At 36.8% G+C, this 21,551-nt stretch overlaps 1 protein-coding gene across 1 annotated transcript in view; it reads right to left on the minus strand.

Moving 5' to 3' along the window:
• The window catches only part of ABI3BP (ABI family member 3 binding protein), a 256,353-nt gene that overhangs the window by 178,822 nt on the left and 55,980 nt on the right, over window positions 1-21,551 (minus strand). The window contains exon 2 of the mRNA XM_080808158.1: window positions 10,603-10,782. Within this exon, the coding sequence (XP_080664284.1) occupies window positions 10,603-10,782 (180 nt within the window). The remainder of the gene's footprint in view (window positions 1-10,602; window positions 10,783-21,551) is intronic.

A 21,551-nucleotide genomic window follows, 5' to 3' on the forward strand; every position in this document is an offset into this window, starting at 1 on the left:
GTTTTTTCTCCCAGAGATTACCATTCTGGACAAACAGAGATGTTTTATTTTGTTGACTGGAAGACTCTCCAGCAAACCTCCAATCAAACTCTGTAGTCAACTCCTATACCCAGACATCTGTTGACCCTGACTGTAGAGTACGTGGGGGAGGGTAAGACTCAGCTCCAGCCCCAAGGAATTCACTATGTAGCTGGTCGGGCAGGACACAAATGAACACAGAACAAAACTAACAAAAACAGGGAACAATCCAAAACAGAATATAACCAAACGTTTGGCCTTTATGACATAACACTTGAAGTATGATCCTTAAGTGCCAGGCATTAAATGCCCAGGGAAAGGAATACATGTAAGGAAATAAGTGGGCCATTAGGAGACTGGGATTTGATTGTCTTCCTTAACTGTGAGATGGATTCCTAAAAGTAAAAGAAATTTTGCAGTCTACATGTTATCTTGAATATCTTTTCCCACATAACCCTCCAATTTATCCGTCTACTAGCAGCTGTCTTTCCATTTAAGGTATCTTAACAGCAAGCCTCTTGCAACAAATCTGGAATAGGGTTTACTTTTGTTTTGGTCTATGAACAAAGGGCCATAAGCTATGTTGGGGAACCCTTTTAGATATAATTAGGAGTGATTTTTTTTTTAAGGTAGATTTGTCTCAGTGAGTTGTGCAATATATATGAAAAAAGATTGTCATGCTTTGTATTGAAATATTATAAACTTCTTTTATTTCCAAGAAAAGATAAACTTGGAGACAGTTTATTATTTGGTGGGGTCAGGAAGACCATGAAAACATTATAGTTGAATCCAATAGAAAAATAGAACTTTGAAAAGATGTTATCTGTGTCAAAACACAGTGAGATGGTCATCTATTATGAAACCAGGCCTTTCTGGTGTCAACTCATGGCGAATTGTTTAAATAATGGCATAATATTTATTAAGAAATTGATACCCGCTAGGCCAATTTCTTTAAAAATCTCTTTTGAAGCTTACTTAAGCTCTGGTAAATTTTGCACCTCAGAAGAAAATCAAGTGATTGTGAGATTTCTATTTTTTTAATGAAAATTTTGGATTAATCTTGAAGATTCAAGGCCAAATACTTCCCAAGTGGGAAAACGATTTCCAGAGAAAGAATAAAGCAGGAATTAAGATGACATTCTGAAGACAGTTCTAAACAAAAGAGGAAAAACCATCTTAAATGTGACCTACCACTGTTTCAGACTTCCTGGGTCTCTCCTTTACCTCTCTGCCATTCATTCCTTCATTCATTGTGACAACACTGGAGGTAAAAATGGGTGTCCTTGGCTCCTAGGGGTTTTCTATCTGGATGGAATGTAGGAGCACACAAGACCCATAAAGGTAAAAACAAATAGCCATTTATTAAGAATGACGGTAAAAGAAAATACTCAGCCTCTAGGATATACATAGAGAGGGACATAAATATTGACTGCCTTGGCCAGAAATGGTCAAGCGGAGAGCAGAGGAAGTAGGGCTTAACAGACAGGGAGCTCATAACAAACAGATGGTGATGGTGGTGGAATGGGTTGGGTAGAACAAGTTTTAAGGACACAGTAGGTGCTTTACATATTTTAGCTCATTTAACTTATTTAACTTAATTCCTTAGATAGCCGATGGCTCCTCCCAGAACATATGGTCTTTTCCCCCTATTTATTTGTTTGAAAGACATTATAGAAACCACATATCAGAGGCTGATGGACTGTCTATTAGAAGAACAGATAAAGTTCCCAAAGTTTCAGAGGCAGCAGAGTATTTCAGAGCTCAGTTTCTAGAGCCAGACTTCTTGCGTTCAAACCTTGGACCTGCCACTTACTAGCTGTGTAATGAACTTCAGAAAGTTAACTTAAAACTCTTAGAGATCCATTTCCTTGTGTGTACAAGTGAACTGATAAGACTCACTATCCCAGCATAATCAGCATCCCCACTGTGCGTTTGGGGACTGTCTTGTATTCATTGCTGGCTGCTATCTTGGTGTCTCATCTCACACCCTCTTGCTGAAGATCATTAATCCTCAAGTATTCTGCCGAGGGAGAGAGAGACTGAGCTGGTTGCTACAGCTGGCACTTCATCTTTTCCTGCTATTCGTTTATCCTGCTCTTCTTTCACAGTTTGTCAACTTAATTAATTTCCTCTATAATTCTTCAGTTATTTTCAACCTTGACTTCCAGCTATTTTTCTTCAGTGAATCTACCACCACCTTCCTTGTGACACTTCTAATAAAAGTTCAGTTCTTTCTGTCATTAAGAGGATATATTTGCTCTTCAGTGTAATAAATGGCAATCTCCATTACCTTACATTTCATCCTACTTCCATAACAATGAGTACAGCAGGGTTAGACTTTATGAGAAACTACTAAAAAAAAAAAAATCATTGAAATCCTAAAGTTTGCAATGCTGAAAGAAAAATAAAATGTGCATTTCCTCTCATTTTCCATACAAAAATAAAAACTAAGGGTAATATGTCAAGGGGGTAGAACAATTGTAAAATTTGTGTGGAACCACAGAAGACCCCAAATAACTAAACCAATCCTGCGAAAGAAGAACAAAGCTAGAGGTATCATGCATCCTTATTTGAAACTACATTACAAAGCTACAGTAAGCAAACAGTATGGTATTGGCATAAACACACAGACATATAAATCAGTGGAACAAAATCACAGCCCAAAAATAAACCCACACATACACATTAACTTATGATAAAGGAGTCAAGAATACACAATGAGGAAGAATAGGCGTTTCAATAAGTGGTGTTGGGAAAACTGGACATCCACATGCAAAAAGAATGAAACTTGACCACTATCTCACAAAAATTAACTCAAGTGGATTAAAGACTTGGACATAAGCCCTGAAACTATAAAACTCCTAGAAGTAATTATAGGCAATAAGCTCTCTGACCTTTGTCTTGGCAATGAATTTTTAGATTAGAGGCCAAAAACAAAGGTAACAAAAGTAAAAATAAACAAATGGACTACCTCAACCTAAAAACAAAGGAAACCATCAACAAAATGAAAAGGCAACCTACAAAATTGGGAGGAAATATTTGTAAGCCACGTATCTGATAAGGGGTTTGTAACCAAAACATATAAATAACTCATAATGCAGCAGCAAAAACCGACAACCCAATTAAAAATGGGCAGAGGACTTGAATGGGTATTTTTACAAAAAAGGATAAACAGAAGACCAACAGACACATGAATAGATGCTCAACATCTCAAATCAACAGAGACAGGCAAATACAAACTATAATGAGGTATCACCTCACACCAGTCAGAATGGCTAGCATCAAAGAGGCAAGAAATAACAAGTGTTGGTGAGGTTGTGGAGAAAAAGGAACCCTAGTGCACCGTTGGTGGGAATGTAAATTGGTGTAGTCACTGTGGAAAATAGGACACAGTTTCCTCAAAACATTAAAAATAAAACTACCCTATAGTCCAGCAATTCCACTTCTGGGTATTCATCTGAAGAAAATGAAAAGACTAACTCAAAAAGATCTATGCATCCCCATTCTCACTGCAGCATTCCTTACAACAGCTAAAACATGGCAACAATCTAAGTGTCCAACAGTGGATGGACACACAAACACACTCTCTCATAAGATATTCAGCCATGAAAAATAATGAAATTTTGCAGTTTCCAACAACGTGGATGGACCTTGAAGGCATTATGTGAAGTAAGTCACACCGAAAATCAAATACTGTATGATTACATTTACATGTTTAGATGGATCTAAAACAAAACCAAAACCAAGCTCATAGATAAAGAGGACAGACTGGTGGTGGCTGGGGGAACAAAGGGAGACCAAGTGAGTGAAAAGGGTCAAAAGGAACTTCCAGTTATGAAATAAACAAGTCATGGGGCTACAATGTACAGCATGGTGACTATAGCTAATAATAATGTACTGCATATTTGAAAGTTGTTGAGATCTTAGAAATTCTCATAAGAAAAAATACTTTTGTAACTATGTATGGTGAGAGATGGTAACTAGACCTCTTGTGATAATTTCTCAGTATATATAATGCCAAATCATTAGTTTCACCCCTGAAACTAATGTCACTTACATCTAAATTAAAAAACAATCTTGTAGGGGATATTTGTAACCTACAAGAATATAAATTGTATTTTAGGCATATACTGTATATTGTTCTAGATCGTTATAAGTAACTTTATTCAGATTTTTAGAATTGATTTTCCCCATGAAATAAAAGACAATGAGAAATTTCAGAACAAGAAACTGTGATAATTAAATTGTGACCTAAACTTGCTGAGATAAAATTACCATCAGTTTAGAACTGAAACAGTGTCGTGCTTTTATTTTTATCTATATTTAGTAGAATAGGTCAAAATTCTTACCATGCTTTTGCTAAAAATTGCTCCACTAGATTAAGACAGTGGAAAAGTGAAATTTAGTGACGACAAATCCTTTCAGCTATATCTTTTCAGGATTCATCTCATTCTCTTTTGGAGGCCACAGTTATGGAATTCTAAGAGTCAAGTGAAGACGATTCCGCAAAAGACGCAAAACAGGAAATTCCCCTTAATGATTAAAAGATGATCATGACTACAGGAAAGAAGTATGTATATGGAGGGTACTGTGTCTAGTCTTAAAATTTTGCTGCTTCTTTAGTTTCTTAATCTATGTGGGGAGTTGTCCCTTCTAAGGAAACATTTATTAGGTACAATAAAGAGATGCGTTTGGTTACTTTTTTGTTACTGACAGATTTGCTAAAACAACATACTTTTACAATTTTCTTAATTGTCCACCCCTCCCCCAAATAAAACAAAACAGAAAACAAAACCACAAGACCAGCACTTTGACCAAGATTTTCAATCTAGCACTCAATCTTAGAGCAGACCAGAACTTTAGTGGTAATTGAGCCCATTTTTGCTATTAGCAATTGAGACAAAGCTCAGAAAGGTTAGATAAATTATCTAAGACCACTCACGATGTTATAAATGCTACTGACAAAGTTTATAAAACCTACTACTCTGTACCAGGGTTTATATTATCTGCCTTATAAAATTTATTCATAATCTTTACAATACTCCTGAAAGATTATTCTGTATTTTATATGAAAAAAATGAAACTGAGAGAAGTTACATGACTTACCCAAAACTGCCATTAATTGCATGGAATTTGAACCCAGGTCTGTTGGGCTCAAAAGCTCATAATACTCCTTCCCCACATCACGCTGTGACTCTGGGTAGAGGTGGATCTTTCCTAGAATGCACACGTTAGCGTTCTGGGCCAGGCTCCTTCCAGCATAGACCATCTACAGAGCAGTTGGTACTGTGTCCTCCTCCTACCTGCCTCAGAAATCACTCTAAGGAACCAGCAGCAAGATGGTGACTTGGGAGAGAGGCTGAGAGACCCGCGACTGCAGGCGAGGAGCTTGCCCTATTAGAGCAGCGAGTGTGAGAGTTAGCAGTTGTGAGAACAGCACAAGAAATTTGCCCTCTTAAATCCCTTTGAGTCCTAACACCTGGTTGGAAGACTAATTCTTTAGTCAGAATTTGTGGGAGTGATAACTATATGATTTACTTTCAATTCAAGCTTTTCTTGCAGTAAGGATACTAAAAATAACTCCTTAACTTGCACTACATAATTGATGGACTAGAACGCTTTCCTGCCCAGGTGATATTGATTAAAGTTGCTTTTGATGTCAAGGGAACATCATAAAGTGTGAGTCTATAAAGATTCAATGTCAAAAAATTCTCATGTTTTACTTTATTGGACATTTGCAAAATGTCCAACAGCCAAACTTAAAAGTGACAAAGCAATGCCAGGATGTGTAAACCAGAAATGAGAACATTCATGGTATGGGTTTAAAAAAAGGATATAGGAACCTAGATCTACTAAATATGAATCATGTTTTATCCCATCATTGCAAGAATATCACAGCTGTTAGTAGTTATTCATAGTCACCTGAGATAATGGTACTTTTTCTACTGCTCCAATTAATCTACTAAAATTTTAGAAGATTTTGCTGAAGTAAATTTTGTTTTTGCGGTAGTTCTCTATGAATCCTATTTTCGAAAATAGCAAGATGGAATATTTTGTTTTTCAGTTTTATATGTAAGACCAGTATGTAACTTTTGAAGATGTCTCTTTCAATAGATAGACCAATATTAAAATGACTACAGAAATACTTAGAAGTGATTATTGAGGAAGAGAAATTTAGTCCGCCAGTCACTAAATGCTAACTTCAATATTTCCGAATAATCGAACACCTTCTCATTTCAATGGTGGAATCTTTTAAACACATCAAACAAGTTAAATGTGTCATAGTGTGACAATGTTATTTGGAAAATGAAAATAAGTTATTCTGTCGTCTAGTTCAGTACAACTGAACAGCTACTATCTCACTACAGAAGAAAGTAGGAGAGGCTTTAAGTGATTTTTTTTCACAAACTAATGATTCTTTGCTATTGTAGAACAGCTTGTACTCAAGGGATTTCAACTCATCACTTGATAATCATGAATTCACTAATGCACCATCAGCACATCTGTGAAAAATAGACTTTATTGCTATTTTACAGATGAACAGAATTGAGAATGATCATACAGTAAACTGGCGGCAGAAAGAATTGAGACACAAATTTCAAGCAACAGTTGTGGCACTCAGAATAATGGTTCCTCAAAGATGGCCCAAATCCTAATCCCCAGAACCTGTAAATATGTTTGGTACCATGACAAAGGAAGGAAAATGAAGGTTGCAGATATAAATAAGGTCTCTAATTAGCTCGTCTTAAAATAGGGAGAGCATTCTGGATTATCCAGCTGGGCCTAATATAGTCAGTCACAAGGATCTTTTAAAGTAGAAGAGGGAGGCAGAAGATGAATTCAGAGCTATGTGGAATGAGAAATACTTGACTCATTGTTGTTGGCTTGAAGGTGGAAGGGGAATGTGGCAGCCTCTAGAAGCTACAAAAAGCAAGGAAACAGATTTTTCCCTCAGAGCCTCCAAGAGAATATGCAGCCCTGCCCACACCTTGATTTTAGCCCAGAGAGAGCCAGGTAGGGCCTCTGGCAAGCAGAGCTGTAAGATAATAAATTTGTGATGTTTAAGCCACCAAATTCATGGTAATTTGTTATAGCAGCAATCAAAAACTAATAGTCGCTTAATCAGTTAGGAGTAATTAATACAAACAGTCATTAAAAAAAACTATAAAGAATAAACTCAAGCAACCAAAGAATAACATTTAACTTGGAAATGCAAGTCCATTTTGAAGTAATAAAAGTAGAAGCACACAGATTCTTTGGCATAAAGAAAGATGGAAAAGGAAAGAGGTGAGAGGAATTTTTTTTTTTTCTCTTCCACTGGAATACCAGAAGAGAAAGGAAACTATAAAAAGAACACATTTATCTAAAGGATGAGGTAAGAGTTTTTAAAAGGCTACTTGGAATATAGCCTTCCAGGAGAAGTTTTGGAATCTTTGTCCCTAGAGATCTTTAAGATACACAGTGATGGATTTTATCTACCCTGGATGGCTTAGATATATACTTGCCTGATGACAAGGGCTGAGACGAGACGTTCTCTCCTGGCCTCCTCCGGCCAAAATATTCTACACAGTCTTGAGTCCATTCAATTCAATGCCACAATTATTTACTGCCTCTCTACTCAATTTAAATCATCCTGCTATGAATAACCAAAGAATAACATAAATCCTGACTTCAAGAAATCCATAGTTTCACAGTGAACCAAGGTAAACAGCCAACCCTATGCAGGCTAGACAATGAGAAGAATCATAAGGGTTGGGTACATGATATATTGATTGGACCTCATTAGATATATAAAAATCAATGTACTCTTATTGATCATAAAACAATATTATAAGTCTCCATCAGAGACCATCAGAACACCAATTTATTACAATGAGAATTTATCCCAACCTTCCTAAAATTCTGTAAGGAAATTTGTTTAAAAATAAACTCTTTATTGTAGTATTTCAGCTAAAAAAGGCAGAATGATAGAATTAAATTATATCTAGAATGTCTAGAAGGTATCTAGAATATAAAAAAATTACCATTTTAGAAGCCTGGTATAAAATAATGGATCTGTACAATAATCAGCAAGACATGCAAAAACTACTAAGTGATAATTTGATGGTGAATTTTATCGTGGAGGGATCCAACTGAGACCACCTAAATGCACTGAACAATCTTATCATCACTGGGTATGACACCAGTGATTTAAGTGTCTCTTTTGGTGAGTTGTTAGGAAATACACAGTGCCGTCTATAAAGTATTTTTCCCCCAAAAAGCTGAATCCAAATTTAACACAGCTTCCAAATCTACATATTTTTTTCACGGGTGATACAGAATGTAGAGGAACCAGTTAAAAATTACAGAATGGAAGAAACCAGTTAAATGCAGAACACGGACCAGGATGTATGAGCCAAGTGCTCCAGCAAATCAGTGACATTTGCGAAGAGAAGAGAGAGAGGATTGTCATAGGACAAAAGAGACTTAAAAGACGTAACAACCAAAGGTAACATGGAGACCTTGTTTGGATCCTAATCCAAAAAAGAACTCGAAGAAGGCATTTTTAAGATCAGCGGGGATATTTAAATATGGATTAGGTATCAAATGATATTGTAGGAAGATTATTATAACGTGATAAAGGCACAGCATTACTCAAAATATATCTCATCTGTTAGAGAAGCATACTGAAGGGTTCACAGACTTAAAAATACAGTATCCAGTTAGGCTTTAAAATCCTCTAATAAGAAAACTGTGTGTATGAAGAACACAGGGAACAGGATCAGCAGAACAGGGATCTGTATTCACGCTGCATGAGGAGACATGACGACCCTCGTAATATTTCCTCTCCTTGGATGTCTGAACTTTCCATAATGGAAAAAACTTAAAGGACAACAACCGTAAGTAAATAAAAGTGTACTGGGTCCATCTGATTATCCCTCATCACTGAGCTACTGAAAGGTTGGTATATTTATACCAGAAATTTTCTTTCCTTTTCTGTGCATATTATTCACTAGCAATCGGACTTCTCTACCCCTTACTGAACACTTTCCCCTCTGATGGAAAGGAAGTTTACAATTGAGCAAATTCTCAATAGAAAGAACCAAGGGGAGAAACTATCATACATATTACTTCTGTTGCTCAATAAATAAAGGAGCTGTGGACTCAGTTCTGTTGGCATGTGGGCTATAGCTTCCGGGCACTTTTTGTAGTAAAGGGTGAACGTGGTGGGGGAGTACTTGCAAAATTTCAAATTCTTTATTTTACGTGGTCAGGGTTAGTGTTGTAACATTGGTCAGAAATGCGTAATCCTCAAAATTGTTTTTGGCAACAAACTGTAATGTGTTTGTTTTAAAACAATGATCATAGGTAAAAATCTAGTCTAGACGTTTAAGTAATACTGTCACTCTCCTGTCTGATTTTAGAGTACAACAGGCTTCTCTATGAGGACGAAAGGGCTGCAAGACAAACTACATTTCTCTTTAGCGTTCCCTGCATATACGCATGAATGCCAGATCTGATCTACGATAGTCCAAGTGACAGGGTTAAACATGGCAACTTCATGGAAAGGCCCTGCAGCGATAATCCTAGCAATGGAGCAACATACAAGTATCATCTGATACTGTTCAGAAAGCCTTTGAAGGCATTCATAATAGATGATCCCCTTTTAAAAAATGTTATCCTTTTTTAAAAAATGTTAAATGTTGGGGCGCCTGGGTGGCTCAGTGGGTTAAAGCCTCTGCTTTCAGCTCAGGTCATGATCTCAGGGTCCTGGGATCGAGCCCCACATCGAGCCCCACATTGGGCTCTCTGCTCGGCAGGGAGCCTGCTTCCCCCTCTCTCTCTGCCTGCCTCTCTGCCTACTTGTGATCTTTGTCTGTCAAATAAATAAATAAAATCTTTTTAAAAAAGTTAAATGATAATATTAACATTAAAAGATGTTAAATTTTTAAAAAATGTTAAAAAAGAATAAATGTTATCCTTTTTTTAAAAAAATTATTTTTTTGCAAATAATTTTTCTGAACAAGGCTTAAAGATGCTTACATCCTCATATTACATTGCTAATGGGATTAAAACCACTTACAAAGAAATGTAAAATGCTATCATGCCTGTAAAAGCTTTAAATTTTTTTCAATCTTTTTAAATTTAAAAAAATGTAATATATTTTCTTTTCTTTTTTAAAGGTACCTTCTCATGAAGAGATGCCCAGAAAGCTATGGTGGTTATTTTTCACCAGAAGAATGTAAAGACAAAACAGGGAGAAAAAGTAACCCAGATGAACAGGCTATGTTACAGAGATGTAAACCAGGCATTTTAGCTTATTTTTCCTTATGAAATTTAAGGTCTCTGGTCAGGGATTGTTGTTATAATGGCAACGAAGATGATTATTTCTGCAGCACACGCCGAGTTCTCATTCTGTATTTTTTCCACAAAGAGGCACTATGCTATGTAGGTTACAACAATTATGTAGATGATTTGTAACTCTGGCATTTGGTTTGGCTGAGATGTAGAAGAAAGGGCGTTTGCCTTCAAGATTTATAGTTCACGTGGTACCCATTACCTGTTACCTCTCTTCTTCCCACGCCTGAAACCCAAACATCTTACCGACCACAGCCTCTGTGAATTTCCCTTCTGCTGGAAGAGGGAAGTACTGGTTTGGTGACAAGTTGCTGCCATATCCCAAGAGAAAACCTTCTAATTTTACATTTGGATTTGGACGTAGGAACTTCAAGAGGATGGAGTCACTCGTGGTATTGATGTGGACTTTCAGGCTTGGCCTTTTACCTAAAGATGGGAACACACAACACAGGGCTGTTATTTTACCACTTTAGTATCCCAGGGCAAATTTGGGCAAAGGTTAGTTGCTAGAGACATTGTTATGAGAAAACATACTATCTACTTAGCTACTGAATATTCCAACACATCCACCCAAACTGCTAAAATGTGGGTAATTCTGAGATCAAAAAAACCCAAACGAAGTAACATAGAAAGCAGTCTAGAACACAAAGTAAAATCTTAGGACTTAATATTTGGTAATTTATTATTGAACAGGTAGATGACATTTAAGGCTACTTTGGGTATCCATGATAGTCAAAACCTTCATTGAATACATATTATCTGGGAATGTTCAAAGAATCTGAAATTTCTTATCAGTAAATTTAACTACTGCACTTTTTTTTTCTTTTTTTTTAAGATTTTATTTATTTATTTAAGAGAGAGAGAGAGAGAGAGAGAGAGATCACAAGTAGGCAGAGAGACAGGCAGAGAGAGAGGGCGAAGCAGGTTCCCTGCTGAGCAGAGAGCCCGATGCGGGGCTCGATTCCAGGACCACTGGGATCATGACCTGAGCTGAAAGCAGAGGCTTAACCCACTGAGCCACCCAGGCGCCACTTAACTACTGCACTTTGAAACCCCCCAGCCTCATCACTGCTGCCCTCCAGCTGTATCCCCACAAGAGAGTGATTTACATAGAGAGTTGGAAACAAAGGGACACAGGTGGAGGGGGTCAGCTTAGGGAGAATAGGGAGTTCTGAGAGAAGATCAACAGAAGAGAAAGATCTTTAGGTCTCTTTTGGGGCCCACAGGGTCAATGAGATAAGTACATGGAATAATCAAGTGTGATGCTCAGGAACAGAACACCGATCCATCTGGATGTCATCAGCTTCTAAACAATCATTGGATGAACTTCCCCAGAGAGATAGTGCAGAATGAGGAGAGAAAACTTCATTAAATTTTCAAGGCTCTTTTTTTTTTAAACTATGTAGGCAACAAGGACAGATTATCACACTAATCAGAAGTCTTGACCAAGCCGTGAGTAAACAACATTGTCTTTTGTCTTTGGGACCAGAAGGAGCAGAGTTCAAATGCCAGCTCTCCAACTTGATTACCAGTGGCGCCTCTGGCTACTCACTGAACATACTTGGCCCTGAATTTCTTGATTTGTAAATTATGAATACTGGATAACAATGTCCACTTTGATGGGTTGTTTACAAAGATTAGTGCAAATGGCACTGTCTTGAAGCTGGCACATAGTAATTGCTCAATAATTGGTTACTTAATTAAGCCACAAGACCGAAATCCAAAACAGCTTTGTAAGATTTTTTTGTAAATTTGTATTTAACTAATTTGGTAAGAAAACCCAATCTGAACCATATGAGGCCACCAAGCCTTTCTCAAATCTCACTGAATAATCTGTGTAACTATTCACATGTTTAACTGTAGGAATATTAACATGTTTAATTAAGAGGTACTGGCCAAGCCCCCACTGAAGAGGTCCAGACAACCTAGTATATTTCTAAAATCCAAGGATTTTCTGAATTCTAAAAACATGTCTGGCCCCAGAGTTTTAGATACAAATTATAGACCTCAATTATTTTCTGTCTTTATTCTACAGAGATTTAATATTTTTAGAACATTTTACCCACTAGAAAGATCACATTTATTAATTTAGTAATCCACATTTGATTTCTCATGATTCATTTTATTTATATTGATTATATTCATAAGATTTATACTTCATTAATACCAGTTAGTACCTCTGAACAGCATGGCTTCCCAAAGTCATCACACTAAATTTATATTATTCCAGTCAAAATTAGCCTGGTCTGCCTCAACATAGCTACATAAAGGATTCCAATAGGCTTTTGAAAAAATACAGCTAGCCCCTTCTTGGATACCAAGTTGTGGAACCACTGTCTTACCTCAGCAGCCAGTACTGCTATTTCTGGGTATGTACATAGTTCTTTATACTTCCAAGTATCTGATGAAATTTTCATAATCTTCAAGATTCTCAAAGTGTTATTCCCACATTTCTGGCAAAATTGAAACCCAGAGATACTGGGTGTTTTATCCAAATGTAAGGAAGATTCATCTAGTTTACCTCACCCAGTGCAAATCTCTCATAGTACAATGAAATTGAGGGCCCCCTGTTCTCTGTCACTCTACAAGTTAAGGGCAAAATCAAAACTGATCTCAGTTTGCACCAACTGCACTTCCTGCTCTATTTTTATTGAGAATGTCATCATTACCCAATAGAGAAAGGAGAGGCCAACCCCGAAACCATAATGCTCAAATGATGCTAACTGCTAATGTTTTGTCCTAATTTCATTAGACTTTGAAGAGGGGATTTATACTTCAGCTATAATATAGATTTTGTCCAAGCCAATTTTTCCCTCCTTAGTTATGTGCCTAGATTAACCCTAGAGTCACTACACTACTTTAGAAGATTGTTAGGTCCCACAGTAAATTAAAACACAGCTGGTCTGTTACCCACCCCTTGTTCAGAAGCAGAGAATAAGGAATATTAGTGTACTTAGGCTGCACTCATGTTTGACTAAGAGCCAAGAGTCACAGCATCATCACATTAGACCTTTGCTCATAGAATTTGGCCTGATGTACCACATTACTCTTACACTTGGAAAGTGGAAAGGATGGCAGCACCAAGTGAGGAAAAGGAAGGTTGTAAACAGAATTACTGACCAACAGAAGTGGAAGTGTTCTCATTTCCTCCACATGGGAATTTTCATGACTCCAATCTTTGTCCTTTTCACTAAAGATTTATGTCAGCAAATACATCAACATCATGTAACTTTTTCAGTGAATTGGCATTTAACTACCAACCTTCTCCAAAATTCTAATTCACACTACTCTCTGGAGCTAAACTTTTAAAAGTCCTCAAAAAGAGAGAGAGATGCACACAAACAAATCTTACCTTAAAGCAGCATCACAAACAATATTTTGAGACTATCATCCCAGTTGCTTATTTGAAGCTGGAAATTCAAGTCCCTTCATTTTCCTGACACATTGCTTCTTCCTTTATTACTTCTCAACATATCTTATTTCTTTTTGGTCAGTATAATCTTCTCACATTTGGCAATGCACTTTCACCTATGCTCACATTGTCACCCAATATAGATTCCCTCTATCTTCTGTCTGTCTTCTCTACACCCCTTCACCTACTCAGTAATTATACCACTGGTCTTTTCAGTGCTCAGCAAAAAGGTAAAACAATTTTTGCCCTTTCAATCTGATTCAGTTTTCAAGCATTCCTTCAAATGAATGTTTGGACTAGTATTCAGTTTTATACTACTGGGCAATTTCCCCTGATATTTTAGGGTAAATCTCCATGCATCCTATAATAATTTTTAATCTTGGATAAGTTACTCTTCATTCTGAGTAATTCCAGTTTAATGGTTTAGAACACTAGTCATGTGATGACAGTTATCTTTCAATGTTAGTATGAAAACCTCTGGTGAATGACATAGGTAGAGTTAATAGAAAATTAATATAATATGATATAAGCTTAACTAGGAAAACATTTATAGGTAAAATGGCAGATATATTGTCCAGAAAAGCCCCAGAGTACAGAGTAATAAGAATACTAGGAAAACATTTTACTGTATCTCATGAGAAATAAAGCCTACACCAATCAAGAGTGAGACAAAATAAAGAATGTGAACATTTCAGGAAAGCACCACCATTATGGCTGAAAAAAGACTGTGCATCGATAAAGTAGAAACTTGGATCTAGGATAGTTGTTTCTAATCCTCTTTTTCCGACATCCCAGGGTATCTCTAAATAGTTCAAGAGGCTGTTGTGAAATAACAAAAGAAAAAAAAAAGTCTTTCAAAATGCAATTAGAATTAATTTTCTTTTAATTTTTAAAAATAAATACAAGCCCTGTAGCATTAAAATGACATGTCTGTGTTTCAATAAAATTGTATAGTTGACCCTTGAACAATATGGAGATTAGGGACACTAACCTACCACACAGACAAAAATCTGCATATAGTTTTGACTCCCCAAAATTTAACTACTAATAGCCTACTATTAACTGGAAGCTTTACTGATAACATAAATAGTCAATTAACACATATTTTGTCTGTGGTATGTATTCTATATTTGTATTCTTACAATAAAGTTAGAGAAAAGAAAATGTTAAGAAAATCATAAGGAAGAGAAAATATATATATACTACTGTATTTATATTAAAAAAAAAAACCACAACTGTGTGTAGTGGACCAAGTGTAGTTCAAACCCATATTGCTCAAGGGTCAACTGTACTTGTAAAAATTGGCTGCCGGGTCATAGTTTACCAACTCCTACTCAACATCATTAGTCTTCAGGGAAATGCAAGTTAAAATTACAGTAAGATACCAAACACCCAAGAATGGATAATTAAAAGGCTGTCCATAACAAGTGTTAGGCATGGGGCGCCTGGGTGGCTCAGTGGGTTAAAGCCTCTGCCTTCGGCTCAGGTTATGATCTCAGGGTTCTGGGATAGAGCCCCGCATCGGGCTCTCTGCTCCGTGGGGAGCCTGCTTCCTCCTCTCTCTCTACCTGCCTCTCTGCCTAGTTGTGATCTCTGTCTGTCAAAAAACAAGCAAACAAACAAACAAACAAAAAAACAAGTGTTAGGCAGGATTTGAAATAATTGGAGCCCTCATACATTTTTAATGTGAATGTTAAGTGATATAACCACTTGTGAAAACTGTTGGACAACTACCAAATAACCTATCAGTTTCATTCCTAGGTATTTTTGAGAAAACATGAAAAATAATGCTATGCTAAGCCTTGTATGCAGATATTCAAAGCACCACTGAACTGCAACTAGCCCAAATGTCCATCAGTAGTTAAAGGGATAAACACATTATGGCTTACCCATACAATGGGATAGGACTCAGCAACAAAACAGAACAAATTACTTATGTAATTCACCATGGGTGAATCTCTTGTCTGGCATGATATCATGTCACTGTAGCATGGGCAGGACCTTTCTCATCACAAAGTAGCAAGCCTTTCTCGGAGATAAAAAACTTTCCTCTGATGGAAGGTCATTCAATCCTCTTGCCATTATAGCAACTAGTGAAATAGTTTTTTTTTTAATTTTTTTATTTTAATAAACATATAATGTATTTCTATCCCCAGGGGTACAGGTCTGTGAATCGCCAGGTTTACACATTTAGTGAAATAGTTTTAATGGTGCCTAATATTATTATTCACATTCAACAAATGGTACATATATAAAACCAGTAAGTCCTTTTTAGCCATGATTATCTTCCTAGAACTGACAAGTCAAAGTTTCAAATGTATTATATATTCTTCTTACACAATGGATTGCAGGTGGAAAACATTCCAATGCCTTTATGGTCACATCTTCAGTTTACATAGTAAGCAGAGAAGTCACTGTCTGACAATGCATTCAAAAGCTTCCAAAAACTATATTTGATGGCATAAATTATATTTAATTAAACTGTAATGTTAAGTTATACAAAACATAATTTTAACATAAGACTTGACAATAATTTAACATATGCTTTAATTCTTAGAGAGCCAAAAAGAGATCGTATAACAGGCGTGGTACTCAAAGGACTCCCTATCCTGGTACTATGATCCAAGGAAACGTGTTGAAGGGGAAAAATATCCATATGGAGTCTCATTAATTTTCCTATGGCAACCACAGTATGAAGGGAGTGGCCAAAGTCAATTATACAAGAATCTTCAGTTGTTTCTGATCTTTAAATAGAAATGTGTTATCTGTAGTCTATAGCATGGATTTTCTTACCAAAACCAGTAACAAACTGAAAGCCAGTGATATGAGTAGAAACTTTCCATAGCAAAAAAAGCATGACAGTTTTAAATATTTTAAGGAGAATAAAGAATGTTTCCATCAATTAAACACAATTAGACATTATAAAAACGACTTCCATTAGTGCTGTAATAGCAAGATGCTTGCACAGCTTTCCATTAGAAGAGAGTCTGTGTAAAGTGGTTATGAAGATAAAGAAAGGCATGACCCATTCTGCAGTGACATGATGGCATGCCAGACAAGATAGGTAAAAGGCATTAAATTGCCTTGTCCTGGTTGTGTATATGCAGAAATATAATTAAATGTACTCACAAAATAATTCCTATAAAATCCTTTCAAGGGGCTCCTGGGTGGCTCAGTGGGTTAAGTAAGCCTCTGCCTTCAGCTCAGGTCATGATCTCAGAGTCCTGGGATCGAGCCCCACATTGGGATTTCTGCTCAGCAGGGAGCCTGCTTCCCCCTCTCTCTGCCTGCCTCTCTGCCTACTTGTGATCTCTGTCTGTCAAATAAATAAATAATAAAATCTTAAAAAAAATCCTTTTAAAATTTCAATTTATTGTATTCCATCTATCATCAATCCCCTTTATCTCATGGTATCCTGGATTTCTTCTTCCAGAATGAAATTCCTTCTAAAATCCACAGATTCTCTGTCACTTTCTTCCCAATTCTTTGGGAATGAAGTTCTACCAAGACCCAATGGAGAATTAATGAGAGCTTGCAAAGAGCTAGTGTGCAGTAAACACATGGCAGTTCTACAACACATCTTCCAGAAACAGGGACGCCACTGACAGTTGCTTGAGTCATGCATTGCAGAACTCTAAATGGCATCATTCAAACCATCTTTTATTTATGGCCCTATACATTAACCACACTCACAAAGACCATGCAGAAATAGTTGCTACTTACAAAAATGGGTGATTTGATAAGGGTAACTATCTTGAAATTCTCTAAATTCTTCCTATAGGCCTCAGACTGCTCCTGCCCACCCTTCTTACTTCAGGCCTTTGATTTATATCTTCCCTGCCCTCTGATTCTGCTGACACTGGTAATAAGGGATATGGGTGGCAGGATGCCTTATGTAAAGAGGATAGGAGCTCAGTCACAAACATTTTGGACATTGTGGTTTCTAATATACAAATGAAATTGAGTCCTTAAATATATACAATTCAGGTGATGAATCAGAAATCTAAATAAGAACAACAGATTAAAAGAGATTTGGGGCATTCAGGAAATGGTGAGTAACACCCAGCTTTAGAGATGAATAGCAGGCATCCCTACTTGTGTTTTATTAACTCAAGTCTAAAAACACAAGGGGAAGATCCTGATGAAAATAGTTTAGATATATATAAAATGAGACTTTTATAAAACTACAGAAAAAAAAATGTCATTTTTTAAAAAGCACAGAAAAAACTGGGTAGAAGTTCCATAAGGCACATGGACAGCGGCTGGAGTGTGGGAATGGAGGCCTTTAAAAAAACTCTGAACTTGACACATACACATTGATGTGAGCCCGAAGCTCAACCTACAAAGATTCGTGATCTCTGCTCTAGAGCAAGCAGAACAGCGTGTTCTCTCTCCAGTGCCTTGTGGGGAGTTTGCCACTGGAAGACATGTTCCTGCATGTAACATGTACTTTCAGAGTTTAGGAAATAAAAAGTCCTGTTTCACTGGAAGAGCTCTCTTTATAAAGCCACACCCAAACAATTGCCATCAAGCCATAACTCCCAGGTGTCAACTAGTTAACTTTATTAGGATATTATGGTCACCAAATACCTGGAGAATGTTTACTATTGAATTTAGAAAGAAATGACATTTTGCTAGAAATCTGAGAGGGAAAATATTTTCTTCCTAATGGAGCACTTTATTTCTGTTTTCCCAGCTGCTTGTATAAGTGAGTTCCATTTCAGCTAAAACAACCACAGTTTCCACCTTGGTCAGAATTCCCAGTGCCCTGATTCCTCAGGCCAATACTTCACCGTCTGGTGACTTTGGATGACTGAATGAGACAGACTGAACCTGCCAACGTTGACATTTCATCACCACTTGGTAGGACTAACAGTTTTACCAAAGGAGCAATAACTTCATTACCTACCTTGTAACCCAACCGACAGCCAAGCAGGAAAATTAATTTTCATAGACTACCTTCTAAGTCAACAGCCTTTCACTCTTAGGGAAAAATCTCATCCTGAGATATACGCTGTTGTCACTTGCATACACACCCTCTATCTAATTCTCCTAAAATTACTCTTTAAACTCTGGAGCATGTTGAGGGTAGGGGGCAACCATATGCAACAAATAACCACATATTTGCTATAAGGAAAGGGGGGCAGTGACATGGTTAATTTCAACAAAATCTAAATAAATTCCGCATTTGCCTTGGGAAATATGTATATCCATTCATCTGCTTGTCACTTTATTCCTTCACTACCAGACACTAGGCATTAGTGATACCAATTCAGATATGATCTGTCACATCACAAAGATTAAGCAGTCTAGTAAGTTAGGCAGATGGGTAAGTCAATGATTTCAGTGCAACATCATTCCTACAATTAGTACCATGTGGCTACAACAGAGGAACTCTAAATCTGATGGAAGAGGGATGAAGGATGTACAAGGAAAGTGTCCCCTTAGCTTTGTTAAGCTAGTCACAAAAATTGTTTTCATTACATGAAAATATGCCAAATGCAAGTAGGGAAGTAGATCTCAAAGTCTACTTTGTAATACTTTTCCTACCACTTTAGATAATTGGTATGCTCTTATTATTTTTAATACATATAAAATAAAAAGAAATCAAACATGCTAAAAGACTTAACAAAACTCATTTCTCTTCTTCTTTGTTCTTTTCTGACTTTTCATGAAAACTCTGGAGTTGATCCGCTTACATTCTCTTGCTATGTAAAGTAAGGAGTGATGACAATTGGTATTCTGGATGGAAGGAAGGATAGGTTCCAGACCAGGATTCTTCAAAGAATCACCCCCCACCCCCCATTAGAGCATCCGCATCAGCTGGGAACTTGCTAGAAGTATACATTCTCAGACTCCACTCCAGACCTCTTGAATCAGAAACTTTGGGATGGAGGTAGCAATCTGTATTTTAGCAAACTGGGTAATTCCGACACATACTCAGGTTTGGGAACCATAACTCTTTGAAAATAAATAAAATTCATGGGCCCAATTTCTTTTGAAAGAGATTTACAGATACACTATCAGAGAAAAAAAGACCTCAGCTGCCAAGCTATTGAATTTCCTACCATGAGAATTATACATATTTTTTGATCTGTGAACAAACTGTTAGAGTTTTCTAGAATTATAAATTCTGGAGACTTGTAAGGTAAAATGTTGAATAATATTTGGAAAATTTCTCTGGCTTCTAACATCAGTTATAGGGCTTTATAAGTGTTTGACCAATCTATTTAAAGACTTAGAAGGACGATGAGCTAACATTATAAAAAATTTTGGGGCACCTAGGTGGCTCAGTGGGTTAAAGCCTCTGCCTTTGGCTTGGGTCATGATCCCAGGGTCCTGGGATCGAGCCCCACATTGGACTCTCTGCTCAGCGGGGAGCCTGCTTCCTCCTCTCTCTCTACCTGCCTCTCTGCCTACTTGTGATCTCTGTCTGTCAAATAATTGAAAAAAACTTAAAAAAAAATTTCAAACAGAGAAATGTTGCAAGAATCGTGCAATACACATCCATAGAGCCACCGTCCAGAGACAATGATGTAAATCTTTATCTATCTCTTTCATCATCTTTATCTACCTCTCTATCCATCCATCAATCCATCTTATTTTTAAATGGATTTCAAAATAAATTATATTTCAGTATTCTTCACTCCTCAAATTCAATAGTTATTTCATTAACTAGAATTCAGTACATTTTTTGAGATAAAATCTATATATAAGAAAATACATAAATCTTAACTCTACATGACTAATTTTTTCAACTGCCATATATTTATGCAACCCAAACCTAGACAAGATTTAGAATATTACCTTCACCTAGAAAGTCTCCTCATTCCTCTACTGGTCTATTTCCACCCCATGCTTCCACCCCAGAACAAAACAACCTTTTTTCTGATTTTTACAAAGCCATAGATTAATTTTACCTGTTAAAGACTTCAGTGAGATGGAATCCTATGATATGTACTCTTAGGTAAGGCTTCTTGCACTTAATTCATGTGACTTCTTGCATCATAATGTTTTGGAGATTTGTAAGTTTTATTGCACGCATCAGTAGTGGTTTTGCTGTTATTTTCACTGAGCACTATTCAGATAATTATTAAAATCAACATTTTTAAATATTCCTGTGTCTTCAGAGTATCAACCTCTCTTGATTTACTGTTTTTTAAAATGTTGATTATATTGTAATAAAATTTTCACTGAGAACAAAGGAAAATTATATATATATATTTTTTTCTTTCCAGATATTTATTTACCCTATACTATTTGCCAGAAAGATAAAACTATATTCTATTATTTATAATAGCTGCTTAGGGGCGCCTGGGTGGCTCAGTGGTTTAAGCCGCTGCCTTCGGCTCAGGTCATGATCTCAGGGTCCTGGGATCGAGTCCCACATCGGGCTCTCTGCTTGGCAGGGAGCCTGCTTCCCTCTCTCACTCTCTCTGCCTGCCTCTCTGCCTGCTTGTGATCTCTCTCTCTCTGTCAAATAAAATAAATAAAATCTTAAAAAAAAAATTATAATAGCTGCTTAATTTTTAAGACTTAAATTATTAACAGTAAATGCAGATAAAACTACATAATGATTTCGTCTTCACCAGAATGCTGAATACTAGTTACTGATACACAGTATCTTGGATATCTTTCCCTCTCACTCCCAGCTAATGAAATGCCAGGTATCTTTTTTTTTTTTAAGATTTTATTTATTAATTTGACATAGAAAGAGTGAGAGAGGGGACACAAGCAGGGGGAGTGGGAGAAGGAGAAGCAGCTTCCCACTGAGCAGGGAGCC

The sequence above is a fragment of the Martes martes genome (assembly GCF_963455335.1).
Source record: "Martes martes genome assembly, chromosome: 1".
NCBI lineage: Eukaryota > Metazoa > Chordata > Mammalia > Carnivora > Mustelidae > Martes > Martes martes.